Raw genomic sequence first — 14,797 nt, 5'->3', positions numbered from 1 at the left:
TCATTCTGTATATTGCTGGAAAAGATCAGTATACTGTATCAGTACCTATACTGTAATCACAACTTTAGATACCTTTAAGCTTTATTAATTCTAAGACGAGTAGGTATTTGTATAAGGTCAACCTTACCTTACATTAAGAAAAAATTTATTAAAAAATGGAGTCATCGAGAACTTTAAATTTGATTTATTATTAGGCCATCTGAATCAAACTGTACTATATATTTTGTGATCAAGTTTTTAATTTATTTGTATTTTTTTAAGATCTATCTTTTTTTAATAATTTCAATTAAAATAAATTCAAACGTAACTAGTTACTAGACTAACATGTCGCTGGCAAATTGTAGATAATAAATTAATAAAACTTCGGTTCGCGGGAATAGTCGAGCTCTTATTCAGTCTGGTTCAGTCGGTGGATTAATTTAATTTTAATTTGACTCATTTAATAACCATCATAGAAACGTATTGCATTAACAAAGGGTTTTACTAATTGAGGGGGAACTTCAACTCTATGATATTCTAAGCCTTCGTGTTCAGGATCGAGTGATTCGTCCATCCCTTCCTCTGGAAAAACAATTTAAAAATTGTTAATTAACATCATTACTACTTTCAAGAAATAATATAAAATCTGTATCAAACTAAATAAAAAAATGTAATAAGTTTTCCCATCGTTTTTACGGATTATTCTCAGAATTTAAAAACTATTCTTGAGCTACACTATTCATGGGCTACACTTGTAAAGGTAACTTTTTGATTTTTATGAATGACATTTTTCAATATTTTTGATTTAGACTTTTACTCCAGTCAGTCAAGACAATCAATTCACAATAATTCCAAAAGTTTTCAAACTTGGGTTAAGTGAATTCCAGTACATTGGGACGACAATAAATCTCATTTTGCAATCCGCAGTCCGGAACTGCAATTAAATTATTTTTTTGCTGTATGGTCGTGAAGAAAATTCCAAAAGTTCTGCAAACTTGGGGAAGTTTTCGATATAATAATTCATATCACGTATTAAATTTGCAACCAATCTCAGTGTACGGAACATCCTTTAATATTGAATATTAATGTTTTTTTTTATTAAACTGAATGAGGTTGCAAATTTGTAAATGCACCAGAATAGATGTTTTCGAAGTTTGCAACCAAGTTCCAAAATTTTTATAATTATTCCGAGACCATCTTACTCGAAAAAAGGAGCACGAATTAAAAATAATTATAAATAAACGGCCGGAAAGATCGGAATGGTCAACGAAAAAGGTTGCATATTTATACAACCGTTCGGTATATATTTCCGATATCTGTGTTAAGTTTGCAGAACTTTTGGAATTTTTTTCACGACCATACAGCAAAAAAATAATTTAATTGCAATTTTAACAATGTTCCGTACACTTAGATTGATTGCAAATTTAATACGTGATATGAAATATTATATCGAAAACTTCCCCAAGTTTGCAGAACTTTTGGAATTTTTTTCACGACTATACAGCAAAAAAATAGTTTAATTGCAATTTTAATAATGTTCCATAGTGCGAACAAGGTTGCAAATTGAGATTTATTGTCGTCCCATACCATTCACTTGACCGAAGTTTGAAAACTTTTGGAATTATTGTTAAATTTTCGATTTCGAATGTCGATTCTGACTGATGTATTTTTAATTTTTTTGCTTCACACTAATTAACTTGAGGAACTTATTGTAGTATGGACATAATGTGAAATCAACTCCAGTTAAATTAACTTTATTGGTTGAAAGAAATTTATTACGTTCGAGCATTGATTTAAAAAAAAAACTAATTGCCAATAATTTTAATTTGAACTTTGAACTTAATTTGATCAATTTTAACTAACCCCACGATTAAACGCTAAATACTTTAATATAATATTATAATTTATATTTTCTTTTATTATTTGCATTAAACAAACCTCGACCGGCGACCGACATAATGTTAAGTGCAACTAGCAACATGAGCGATACCACGATGTTACGAGACATGTCGCCACACATGTTGCATCGACTCGCGGCTACACAGTGAGTCCACTCTAGGGAATGAGTTTTACTTTCAATAGGTACAAAAATAATTACTAACAGTTATCTATTAGTTATTATATGCTCTGAGTGAGTGAAGGACACAGAGGATTGTTATTTTCCATGATACATATTTGAATATGTCTGATGAATGCATGGAAGAATACCTTCGCTGGACTACCAGTGCGAATTGGCATGAAAACGAAAATGATTCTACTCTCTTTAACATATTACGATCCTCTTTGTTGCCCTACTGTTGATATAAATACATGTTACTATGGCATAAAAAAGGAAGGAAAATATTTATATAATAAATGTAAATAAAATTATATTATTGAAAAAATTAAGAAATACATAATATGGAGAACAGTGCAATTATCACTTTCTGGCTTAAAATATCATCCCAACATTATTTTAGACTAGCTGCTCCGCGCGGTTTCACCCCCGTGGCTCCACCTCTGTTGGTCGCAAAATTTTTGTCGTTAACAGTAATTTTATTGCAATAGGTAATTAAGTAATGAAATGAAAAAAAAAATTCAATTGTAATTTTTTTATTGAACAAAATATAACATGCCTTACCTTTTATTACTTTATCCAGATTTTTTAAAGGAGCAAATTAATTAAATTGTTTACAATTTTCATTTTTATTCTCGAATCACTTTTGTAAATCACGGTTCCAAACGTTATTAAGCCAACAAGTATTAGTTTTTATCAGTTTTAAGTCTAAGAACTCAATTGTCCACATTCCGTGAATCAGTAGTCTAGCGTTCTTATCGTAAACTTTAGTAGAATAGAATGAGAATGTGGGTATTGACATTACAATATTACGAACTTCTAAATTGGTAGAAAAGTGTCAATATTTTTCCATTCTATCACACGAAAAAATCTCATGCGATTCGTGTAGTGTTTATCACGTTTATGATTATATCCGACATGTTAAAAAGTCCTACATTTATACTACGTTTTTCATAATAAGTAACTAAGTATGATGATATTAAAATATCTGACTAAATTATACATAAAAAGTCGCGAATTTTATTTACTGAACATGACGTTGGTAGTAAAATCTACTTAAAATACTTTTTAAAAATACTTACTTATCGTGTATCGTTATAATTGTAACCAGCCGCTTGTCACTCCTTTTTACCTGTAAAAATAATTATTTAAATGATAACATCCGCCCTCCGCGCCTTCATTGTGCTGCCGCGAGTCGATCGCAATATTTCTATTTCTCAAAATGTCGTGTAGAATTCTGATATCCTTCATGGTAATGGTAACACTTACCAGTTACGTTGCTGCCAGGAGAGGTTTGTTTATTATTCCCATCTTTAACAATATAAATTTTCCTTCCTGTAAACTTATACATAACAAACCCCTTTCAATGTTTTAAGGAATGTTTTTTTGGATTCTGAAAGCTTTCACTTAAGCTAGTAGCACTCGTACAATTTACTGTGCACTAACAATAGTAATGTAAAAAATAATAATTCTGTAGTTTTATTAAGATTTTTTTTTATCCAAGTCAAATAGAAGAAAATAACGTTTGAGTTTGAGTAAGCTCTCCGTTTGCCATAGTTCCAGAAGTTTATGTTCTTTTATCTTAGATCGTGAATACTCCTTTCAGGATCGGAAGACGTTGAAGAGGTTCAAGAAGAAGGTCCATTAGGTGAAGAACAAGAAGAGGAATTTGACGAGGAGCGTCCCCGTGGTGAAGAAGATGTTGAGGAAATTGAAGAAGAAGGCCCAGAACGTGAAGAAGAAGCTACGGAAGTTAACGAAGTTAAAAAACCAAGAGTGCCATTTCAGGGATTTTTAAATAATTTCCAAGAGCAACATATCTATACAGAAAATCTTCCGGGATATGAGTAGTTCTCTAAAACCAAATACTATCTAAATACAAATTAAGAATTAAAATAAAACTATGAAAAACGGGAAAACTTTTTTTTTTATAAAAGTAATACCGAATACTTTAAGTTAATATCGTGAGTTCACCATTATCAAATGATCAATCAAAAGAATTATCATTAAAACTATACATATTATATAGCAACTAGTGGTCCGCCCCGGCTTCGCCCGTGGTACATATTTCGCAATAAAAGGTATCCTATGTCCTATCTCGGGTATCAGAATATCTCCATACCAAATTTCATGCAAATTGGTTCAGTAGTTTAGGCGTGATTGAGTAACAGACAGACATACATAGTTACTTTCGCATTTATAATATTAGTATGGATTATATAGCAAGAGAGTTTGTCTTTTACACCTACCTACCTAATGGCGCATATCCGGTCAGTAATTGTAAATTTCCCTCATAGGATGCCAGAGTGGATGATAATAATAATGATGAATTATTGTAGGTCCCCGTCCTTACTTTCACATTTCATACACGACACTTCATACACGACACTTCATACACGACACTTCAGACACGACACTTCATACACGACACTTTAAACACGACACTTCAAACACGACACTTCAAACACGACATTTAACACCCGACACAACAAAATCGACACTTCATACACGACACTTCAAACACGACACTTCATACACGACATTACAAAATCGACACTTCATACACGACACTTCATACACGACACTTCACACACGACACTTCATACACGACACTTCATACACGACACTTCATACACGACACTTCATACACGACACTTCATACACGACACTGCATACACGACACTTCAAACACGACACTTAACACCCGACACTTCAAACACGACACTTCAAACACGACATTTAACACCCGACACAACAAAATCGACACTTCATACACGACACTTCAAACACGACACTTCATACACGACACTACAAAATCGACACTTCATACACGACACTTCATACACGACACTTCACACACGACACTTCATACACGACACTTCATACACGACACTTCATACACGACACTGCATACACGACACTTCAAACACGATACTTAACACCCGACACTTCAAAATCGACACTTCATACACGACACTTCAAACACGACACTTCATACACGACACTCTAACACGACACTTCACACACGACACTTCAAACACGACAATTCATACACGTCACTTCATACTCGACGCTTTATGCACGACACTTCATACACAACACTTCACACACGACACTTCATACACGACACTACAAACTCGACTCTAAATTTACGACACTTCAAACACGACACTTCATACACGACACTACAAACTCGACTCTTAATATACGACACTTCAAACACGACACTTCATACACGACACTTCACACACGACACTTCATACACGACACTACAAAATCGACACTTCATACACGACACTTCATACACGACACTTCAAAGTTCAAACACGACACTTCAAACACGACACTTCATACACGACACTTCATACACGACACTTTATACACGACACTTCACACACGACACTTCACACACGACACTTCATTTACGACACTACAAACTCGACTCTTAATATACGACACTTCAAACACGACACTTCATACACGTCACTTCATACTCGACACTTTATGCACGACACTTCATACACGACACTACAAACTCGACTCTTAATATACGACACTTCAAACACGACACTTCATACACGACACTTCATACACGACACTTTATACACGACACTTCAAACACGACACTTCAAACACGACACTTCAAACACGACATTTAACACCCGACATTTAACACCCAACACTACAAAATCGACACTTCATACACGACACTTCAAACACGACACTTCAAACACGACACTTCATACACGACACTTCATACACGACACTTCATACACGACACTTCACACACGACACTTCATACACGACACTACAAAATCGACACTTCATACACGACACTTCAAACACGATACTTAACACCCGACACTTCAAAATCGACACTTCATACACGACACTTCAAACACGACACTTCATACACGACACTCTAACACGACACTTCACACACGACACTTCAAACACGACAATTCATACACGTCACTTCATACTCGACACTTTATGCACGACACTTCATACACGACACTTCACACACGACACTTCATACACGACACTACAAACTCGACTCTAAATTTACGACACTTCAAACACGACACTTCATACACGACACTTCACACACGACACTTCATACACGACACTACAAAATCGACACTTCATACACGACACTTCATACACGACACTTCAAAGTTCAAACACGACACTTCAAACACGACACTTCATACACGACACTTCATACACGACACTTCATACACGACACTTCAAAGTTCAAACACGACACTTCAAACACGACACTTCATACACGACACTTCATACACGACACTTTATACACGACACTTCACACACGACACTTCACACACGACACTTCATACACGTCACTTCATACTCGACACTTTATGCACGACACTTCATACACGACACTACAAAATCGACACTTCATACACGACACATAACACCCGACACTTCACACACGACACTTCATACACGACACTACAAACTCGACTCTTAATATACGACACTTCAAACACGACACTTCATACACGACACTTCATACACGACACTTTATACACGACACTTCAAACACGACACTTCAAACACGACACTTCAAACACGACATTTAACACCCGACATTTAACACCCGACATTTAACACCCAACACTACAAAATCGACACTTCATACACGACACTTCAAACACGACACTTCAAACACGACACTTCATACACGACACTTCATACACGACACTTCATACACGACACTTCACACACGACACTTCATACACGACACTACAAACTCGACTCTTAATATACGACACTTCAAACACGACACTTCAAACACGACACTTCAAACAGGACACTTCATACACGACACATCATACACGACACTTTAAACACGACACTTCATACACGACACTGCATACACGACACTTCAAACACGACACTTAACACCCGACACTTCAAAATCGACACTTCATACACGACACTTCACACACGACACTTCATACACGACACTTCACACACGACACTTCATACACGACACTTCATACACGACACTTCATACACGAGACTTCAAACACGACACTATTTTTAGGTACTCGCATTTGTTGATATCTTGTCAGTTTGGTCCCCATTTCCGATTTCTTTTTGTAATGTGTTCTACCTAATAACGGTATTCCGTATTCCTTTACACCAAATATTTCATTATCACTACATAGTATAAAACAAAGTCGCTTTCTCTGTCCCTATATCCCTATGTCCCTATGTCCATTGTACGCCTTTGAAACTACGCAACGGATTTTGATGCGATTTTTTTTAATAACTAGATAGAGTGATTCAAGAGGAAGGTTTATAATATGTATAAAAACATCCGTTAAATAGTGGATAAGTACTGTTATTTTTGAGGTTTCCAATGTGATGTCGTAAATAATTACATTTTTTCTGCTTACATTGTAAACGCAGGCTGACAATACCCGCGGCCCCATCATTAAAGCGGCTCGACGGAACACAGTGGGGTTTTAGTCGGTAGGAATCCGACATAACCCACGGCTCCTTCCCCGGGGGCAGTGGGTATCTTTGGAAGATTTCCCCACTATAAAAAAAAAGGCTGAACCCTACGAGTTTTATCAAAATAATGTACTAAGTATTGTACACATTGAAAAGGTCTACAGAAAAGTCCGGGATGGTATATGTCTATCTCTTATGGATAACCCACAATAACTTTTTTTTTCATTTACTTTTTACGACAAATAATGGCTAATTTCCGAAGCGATTTTAACCAATACAGCATTAATCCTTAACCAATTAAATACCTACCTTGAATACATTGTTCATTTAATATAGATCTATATGGCGTTTTACACCGTATGATTTAAGTGAATATTTTCGAAGATATTACAGATTTAAAAATTGCGTTTGCGGCGGTACCGGCCGGCCACCATCGCACCCGTGCGAAGCCGGGGCGGGTCGCTAGTTAAAATTAATATAAAGAGCGTGTGTGTCGACTGCCGAGCATACTTGACAGAAGTGAAACTTCTTTGGCAAGATTCAAAGATAGGTAGATACCAAAATCGTCATATTACTCCATGACGTGATGGTATTTCCATGACACGGCCTTGAAATTTTACTCTAAACGCTTGAAAAAAAGTTTCACTTCAAAAATTAACTTAACGGTAGGTATGAAGATTTCAAAACTAAGTATGTAGTGTAGTAGTTAGTTACTTTATTTCATAATTATTTCATCAACTCACTCAAAACATGTGTCCTATGCCTAGAGCCAGACCAAATTCATCAAAATCGGTCCAGCTAAGGTCCAGCGGCTTAGGCTTCGCCTTACAAGTTAGGCATTAATAATTAAAAGGCGAAGCCTAGGCCGCTGGACCTTGTTAGAAACAAGAAAAAAGGTGTAAGTAATTATAAAAGATCAAAATATTGAAGAAAATTGTTAATTGAATATTTCGCTCATGAAGATTTTCTTTTATATTTAATCATCGCTTATACCTATTGAAACAAAGAATATTGAAAGGGGTCGTCCATAAATTACGTAAGGTGTTTTTTTATGGATTGCCCCCTAACAACTTCAGAAATAGAATAATTAATGTTCAATAAATATAACCAAAATAATATTATTCAACATGGTGGGATTATGTACTTTATTTTATTAAATTCACGTAGACTAAAATTACGAGTGTTACTTATAATACTATATAATCTATACTATTAATCTATACATATAGATAATAAATCTGTAGAAGGGTCAATTCTGTACATTGAAAATATTGAAAAAATAAATACCAGGGGGTGTTACTGGATCGATACCAAACCCAAATATGTGTTTAAAAAAATTTTTGTCTGTCTGTCTGTCTGTATGTTCAGGCATCACATGAAAACTAACGGTTCGATTTCGATGAAACTTGGTATAATTATACCTTATTATCCTGGGCGTAAAATAGGATACTTTTTATCCTGGAAAAATACGTAGAAAAAAATTAATCTTTATTTTTCAGTTTTATCCATAGACGTTGTTCTGTAGAACCGCGAACACACGCAATACACACATAATACATAATACGCAATTATTATAGGCCTAGCCGTATTTGGGTCCAATATACATATATTTATAAGATATAATTGTCAGTGTTACTCAAAATGAAGAAATAAACCATCCACGCGAAGACCGACATCCGCGCGGACGGAGTCGCGGGCGGAAGCTAGTATTACCTATAAATGTGAAAGTAACTCTGTCTGTCTGTCTATTTACTCAATCACGCCTTAACTACTGAACCAATTGGCATGAAATTTGGTATAGAGATATTTTGATACCCGATAAAGGACATAGGATAAGTTTTATTCTGGAAATCCCACGGGAACGGGAACTATGCGGGTTCTTATTTGAGTGCGCGGGCGATGCCGTGGGTAGCTAGTATATTTATATTTTTCGTTTCATCTCGCATGAGTGTCGTGTTTCTGTCAAAAATTCATTTTTACCAGAAGAGGCATTACGAAAATTTACCAGACAATTTAAGACTCCATGAGATCTTCAATAAAATTAACAAAAGCAAATAAATATTCTTTCAACATTTACTTATGTTTTTGTACAGTTTTTGGCATCCGCCGGGTAATTTACATAACAAAATATTTTTCAGAAATACTTTTCTAGAAAAGATAAGGGTTACGGGCCGCTCTTTTTTCAGTTAGGTACTATCAGTAATTAGTAATTACCTCTTGTATTTAAAGTAAACTCAGCCGCTCTCAGCGCATTCAGCGAGTCGCAATATTTCTGGCAAAATGTCTTGTAAGTTCTTAGTATCCTTCCTGTTTATTGCAACATTGAATTTTATGCTTGTTGCCAGTAGAGGTATGTTTTTATTCATTTATGATATTTTTCGTTATATTTTCATTTACAAACCCTTTATAGTGAATAAAAATTTCAAGGTTTTCGAATCCTAGACATATTTTTTAAACATTCAGAATATGGTAAGAACTCAATTATTAAGTCTGATTATTACAAAATCGTAAAAACAAATACAGTTTCTTGCTATTGAATGTTAAAAATGTGGTCGTTCTGTTTTCAGCTCTGCAACGTTCGTCATCTGCAGCTGCAGATGATTCGGACGTGGACGATTCCGCCGAAAACGCTTTCAATGAAGTATTGGCCAACGGTTCTCAATACCTGAGTAGCTTGTTAAACAATGGGGGCGGTCTGGGCGGTATAAGCACGATGTAAGCTCGATAAAAATCAACTGAGCTCTATCATACAATAGATACAATAGTGATTATTGCTCTCGAAGAGTCGAATTTAGAAATTGTATGAGAGAAGTTTTGTTATCTTATTACGGTTGCATAAAAAAATTAAATAAAACTTAGAATACATGTTATATCCTTTTATTTTGTCTACAAAAGTTCATCGCTAGCTTTAAATTGTAAAATGATAACGAGATAAGTGGTAACCGCTCCCAGCATCTGAAAACATGGAAAAATCTCGTTACTTATACATCTCCACCTTTTCGAATGACGAATATTGTTTAATTAACATTGTATAATTTATAAAGGGAATAAAAAACTATTATAATAAAAAAGCGTTTTATTTGATGTGTGCGTAAACCGTACCGAGACGACGAGTGGGCGGCCGAGCACGCACAAGCCGAGCGGCGCGACGGCGGGCCGGTTGAGCGCCAGCACGCGGTAGAACACGCGCAGCCCGCCCGCCAGCGCCGCGTCCGCGCGCCGCACCAACCGGCTCACTAGCTCGCGCGTTGTGTCCATCTGGAGACCCAAATTCATGTATCCCACCTTCTATGCCCTCACTATTTTCAATAATACCTATACATATCAAATACATTACTCAGAATTTATTTGTTGTATCGCTGAATGTATTGTACTTTAATATTATAAGAAAGCTCTACTAATTTCTACGCATTATCCGAAAAATTATTTCATTGAGTCAAGTTCAATTATTACTACTAGGGATGTAACGATACCGATACCGATACCGATACATCGGCCGATATAATCGGCAAGCCGATATATCGGTATCGCCGATATTAAAACAACCGATACCGATATCAAACAATTCAAAAAACCGCGCCCACTGAACGATGCGGGAGGACGCCCGCGCGTGCGCACTTTGTTTTCTGAAAAAATCTACCAATAGTAAACTTTTATTAGGAACTGATTGTATGCGTATTACTTAAAGTTTTTGACTTTGTAAAATAATAATACTAAAATAAATGGTTTTGTTGTTTTTTAATTTGGCATTTTTATTTAAAAGAATACGATTAACAGTTGAGTCTCTGTTAAATGTTGGTAACTGTTTATGAATAATTCACTATTTATTTTTCTACCAAGCCATGGATATCGGTATCGGTAACGGTATCGCCGATACATTACTACAAATATCGGTATCGGTATCGTATCGGCAAAATCATGTATCGTTACATCCCTAATTACTACATTTATAAAACATGAATTTTAACTTGACTGAAGAAAAAGGTACTTAGGTAGTATGCTATACAACTACTAGGTAGAATAGATATTAAATTATTATATGTACTTCAATATGGCTACAGCCTACAACGCACTGCATCGGTACCTCCACCTGCATGCGATGACAGGGCTCCACGATGAGCACCACGTTGCAGGCGTGCAGACTGAACCACCCCACCTGGATCGCTGCGAACCAGATGCTGCCCGTTTCAGCATCTGGAAAACTTATTCGTATTACGTACATAATATACCTACTGCACTTCTATTTTTATGTTGTTTTTAATGAAAAAGCTCTTCCGATCTAAATTCGGCATTGACAATCACGATTGATGATTGACGATTAAAAAAAGTTGTTAGGATATGGTATTCTTTGTCTAAATAAAATATAATAATTCTCCTAAGTAATTCTGAATTTTATAACACATTAAGTCTCCTTCGTTTGCTTAAAACCCATCACGGATTATACTTTCATATTTTTATTAATCCATACTAAATACTATTATTATAAATGTGAAAGTAACTCTGTCTGTCTGTCTGTTACTCAATCACGCCTTAACTACTGAACCAATTTGCATGATATTTGGTATAGAGATATTTTGATACCCGAGAAAGGACATAGGCTACTTTTTACCCCGGGAAATAGAATAGGTTTTATCCCGGTAATCCCACGGGAACGGGAACTATGCGGGTTTTTCTTTGGCTGCGCGGGCGAAGCTGCGGGTGGAAAGCTAGTTATTTATAATTACAATACTTAAGTTTTTGACAGCAAACTGACATATTGTAATCAAGTTGTAGGGCGTTATGATGGAGTGTAGAAAGAAGGACTGCAGCAGCACGAGCAGCACTGTGCCGTGGCTCTGTTCCAGTTTGCGCAGTAACTCACAAATCGACTCGTAAGCGAAGATCAGGACACGAATCGTTCTGGAAGCTTCTACACGAAAAATATCTGGTTCTGAAAATAAATATAAGTGTTCAAAATTGATAGAGAATTATATCTACTCCGTATACTAGATACATTTACCCCGTGCCCGGTAAGCTGTGGGCGTCAAAATTTTTTGTAATTTTTACATTATTCAAATATAACCTTTGCCTCAAGAATGTTTGTTACAAAACAGTGTATTTTTACCACATTCCACATGTAAAGGAATCATGTAATTAAAAGGTTTTGCTCGAGGGGACATGAAATTGTCGACTATAACACTTCTATCTTTATTATTTTGTTTATCTGAAAATAAAATCATCGCATTATATAAGTACAATTACTTTTTTAGTAGATTTATAAAATTGAATAATTGTTAATACGTTACCCAAAGCTTGCAGTAGATCTTTAAGTTTACAGTTAAGGTCAGCCAAACCTAATCGCACATGAAACATAATCAGTAAAAACTGAAACCCCAATAGGATTTCAATGTAGTACTCAATGTAGAAGAATGAGAATAAATATAATTTGTACACTAAAATGAAAAAAAAAAGAAAAAATAATATCAGGTAGTTAGTCAATATTAATGTTATCAATTTTATTTAATATAAATTAATTAAAGAACCTACGCTCTTTATTAACTTGTAAAGCGCTGTATGTGTAAAATGCGATATCAGTTAAACTTAGTATGCCCAGGCAGATCACAAACAACCAAAAGATAATTAAATAAAACGATCTTTCTGCTGACTTCTCCTCGGCGTATCCGAAATGGTTTCTGATCTGAAAGCAATATAACAGTTTTTAGTTTAATGACAGAAACCATTTTAATAAAATATATTTTTATCATTAAATTAGTTATGACGCAAAAGAAAAGTCGGATAAATTTAACCAGACTCTGTTGCTATGCTATCGTTTATTTGGGAGATACATATCTCCCAAGTAGACTATTTGAACTCAAACTTTTCTAATTCCTTTATAAATATTTTATGTTAAAAAAATTAAGGCTAGGTTTCGTATAAGCATTCACTAGTGTTTATACGAAACCTAGCCTTATTTTTTTTAATCTATAAGTAATATTAATATAAAACTGAAGAGTTTGTTTTTTGTTTGTTTGTTTGAATGCGATAATCTCAACTACTAACTACACTACGGAACTACTGGTTCGATTTGAAAAATTCTTTCAAATTCATTCAAATTATAGTTGTATACTTATATAAAGAATATATTATATCGAAAAATTCTTTCGGTAATAAAATATATTATCTTATACCGAAAGAATTTTGAGGAAGGTTATAGGCGGAGCAATTCGGGTAAAATCGCAGGGCACAGCTAGGTACATAATATTACTCAATAAAATGACAATCATAATGCAGATGGCATCTTCTGTATTACATTAGCAGCCTTAGTTACTTCTAGTAGGAATATTATGAAAGCCAACCTTATGAATCCCACTCAAGACATCAATGAAGCAAGCACACCGCTTGGGCGCGCCGACGCAGCCGACGAGCGCCAGCGCGGTCACCACGCACAGGTTGGACACCCAGCACACTGTCTCTGTCAGAGTGTTGGCGCGCAGCGACTTGTGCGGCTCAGAGATGTCCAGCAAGAACCCCGTCAGGATTATCACGTCTACGGCAGAACAGATGGAGCAATTACAATATTGAACGCTTTCAAAAGATAGATCTTTTAAAATGTCCAAAGTGTAACTTGACCGAAGTTCGAGCTATAATTATACGATCAACAACATTCATTTATTCAAGTAGAATTTTTTTAAGAAGCCTTATGCGATAACATTTTATGCAGTTCCATTCATTATTCTAAAACCTAAGGAGTGATGTTCTTAGTTCATTTTACAATATTATATCTAATAGACATAATATCTCTACGATCGGTCATAATCTGTCCTTATTGTCGAAGAATAGTAAGTAAGAAATTTCACTTACTCATGACGAAGATAAATATCAAGCTATAAATATACATGGGTTTGGAGACGTTCAAGCCGTGGGGACCGAAGCTGATCGGAGCCACGCCGGCTGCGCGAGACATCCTCAACACGAGCAGGAGCGTGCCACCACAAACACTATGCTTATTTTTTTCTCTCATAATTTTATTCAAACAAAATTAGCCAGGCTCTGATTCGTATAGAAATTGAAATCTAGTGTGATTGGTAATCATGCACGTATGTGTATCAAAGCGAGTACCTAAGTGATAATTTTCCAGCATTAGTTAAAGAAAACATTTACATAACGTTTATGTTAGCTTTATAATGGTTGGGGTATTTATGTTTATATAAAGGCGTGCTCAGATATTACCATTTACTCATAGTTTTATAGTACGAATCAAGAAATTAGTGATAACATTATGATATTTTATAG

General features: G+C 35.3%; 2 protein-coding genes and 1 long non-coding RNA gene across 3 annotated transcripts; 1 reads left to right on the top strand and 2 right to left on the bottom strand.

Annotated features, from left to right (window-relative positions):
* Positions 1-266: 266 nt before the first annotated feature.
* LOC123700537 lies at positions 267-2,784 on the bottom strand. The gene is made up of 3 exons (XR_006752623.1): positions 2,600-2,784; positions 1,918-2,034; positions 267-561 (listed from the first exon to the last, which is right to left on the bottom strand). It is a non-coding gene; the product is annotated as an uncharacterized LOC123700537 (long non-coding RNA).
* A 444-nt stretch (positions 2,785-3,228) lies between these two features.
* LOC123700541 (coiled-coil domain-containing glutamate-rich protein 1-like) lies at positions 3,229-3,943 on the top strand. The gene is made up of 2 exons (XM_045647787.1): positions 3,229-3,327; positions 3,642-3,943. Exons 1-2 carry the CDS (start codon positions 3,258-3,260, stop codon positions 3,884-3,886), a joined length of 315 nt encoding a protein of 104 aa, XP_045503743.1. The 5' UTR covers positions 3,229-3,257; the 3' UTR covers positions 3,887-3,943.
* A 6,468-nt stretch (positions 3,944-10,411) lies between these two features.
* Positions 10,412-14,582, bottom strand: LOC123700379. The gene is made up of 9 exons (XM_045647580.1): positions 14,366-14,582; positions 13,861-14,051; positions 13,052-13,202; positions 12,811-12,957; positions 12,630-12,728; positions 12,279-12,455; positions 11,571-11,719; positions 10,628-10,783; positions 10,412-10,480 (listed from the first exon to the last, which is right to left on the bottom strand). Exons 1-9 carry the CDS (start codon positions 14,523-14,525, stop codon positions 10,412-10,414), a joined length of 1,299 nt encoding a protein of 432 aa, XP_045503536.1. The 5' UTR covers positions 14,526-14,582.
* Positions 14,583-14,797: the final 215 nt, after the last annotated feature.

This window comes from Colias croceus, chromosome 19, assembly GCF_905220415.1.
Source record: "Colias croceus chromosome 19, ilColCroc2.1".
In the NCBI taxonomy this organism is placed as follows: domain Eukaryota; kingdom Metazoa; phylum Arthropoda; class Insecta; order Lepidoptera; family Pieridae; genus Colias; species Colias croceus.
The sequence above is the reverse complement of the archived record's forward strand: the minus strand, read 5'-3'. Positions and strand labels throughout refer to the sequence as shown.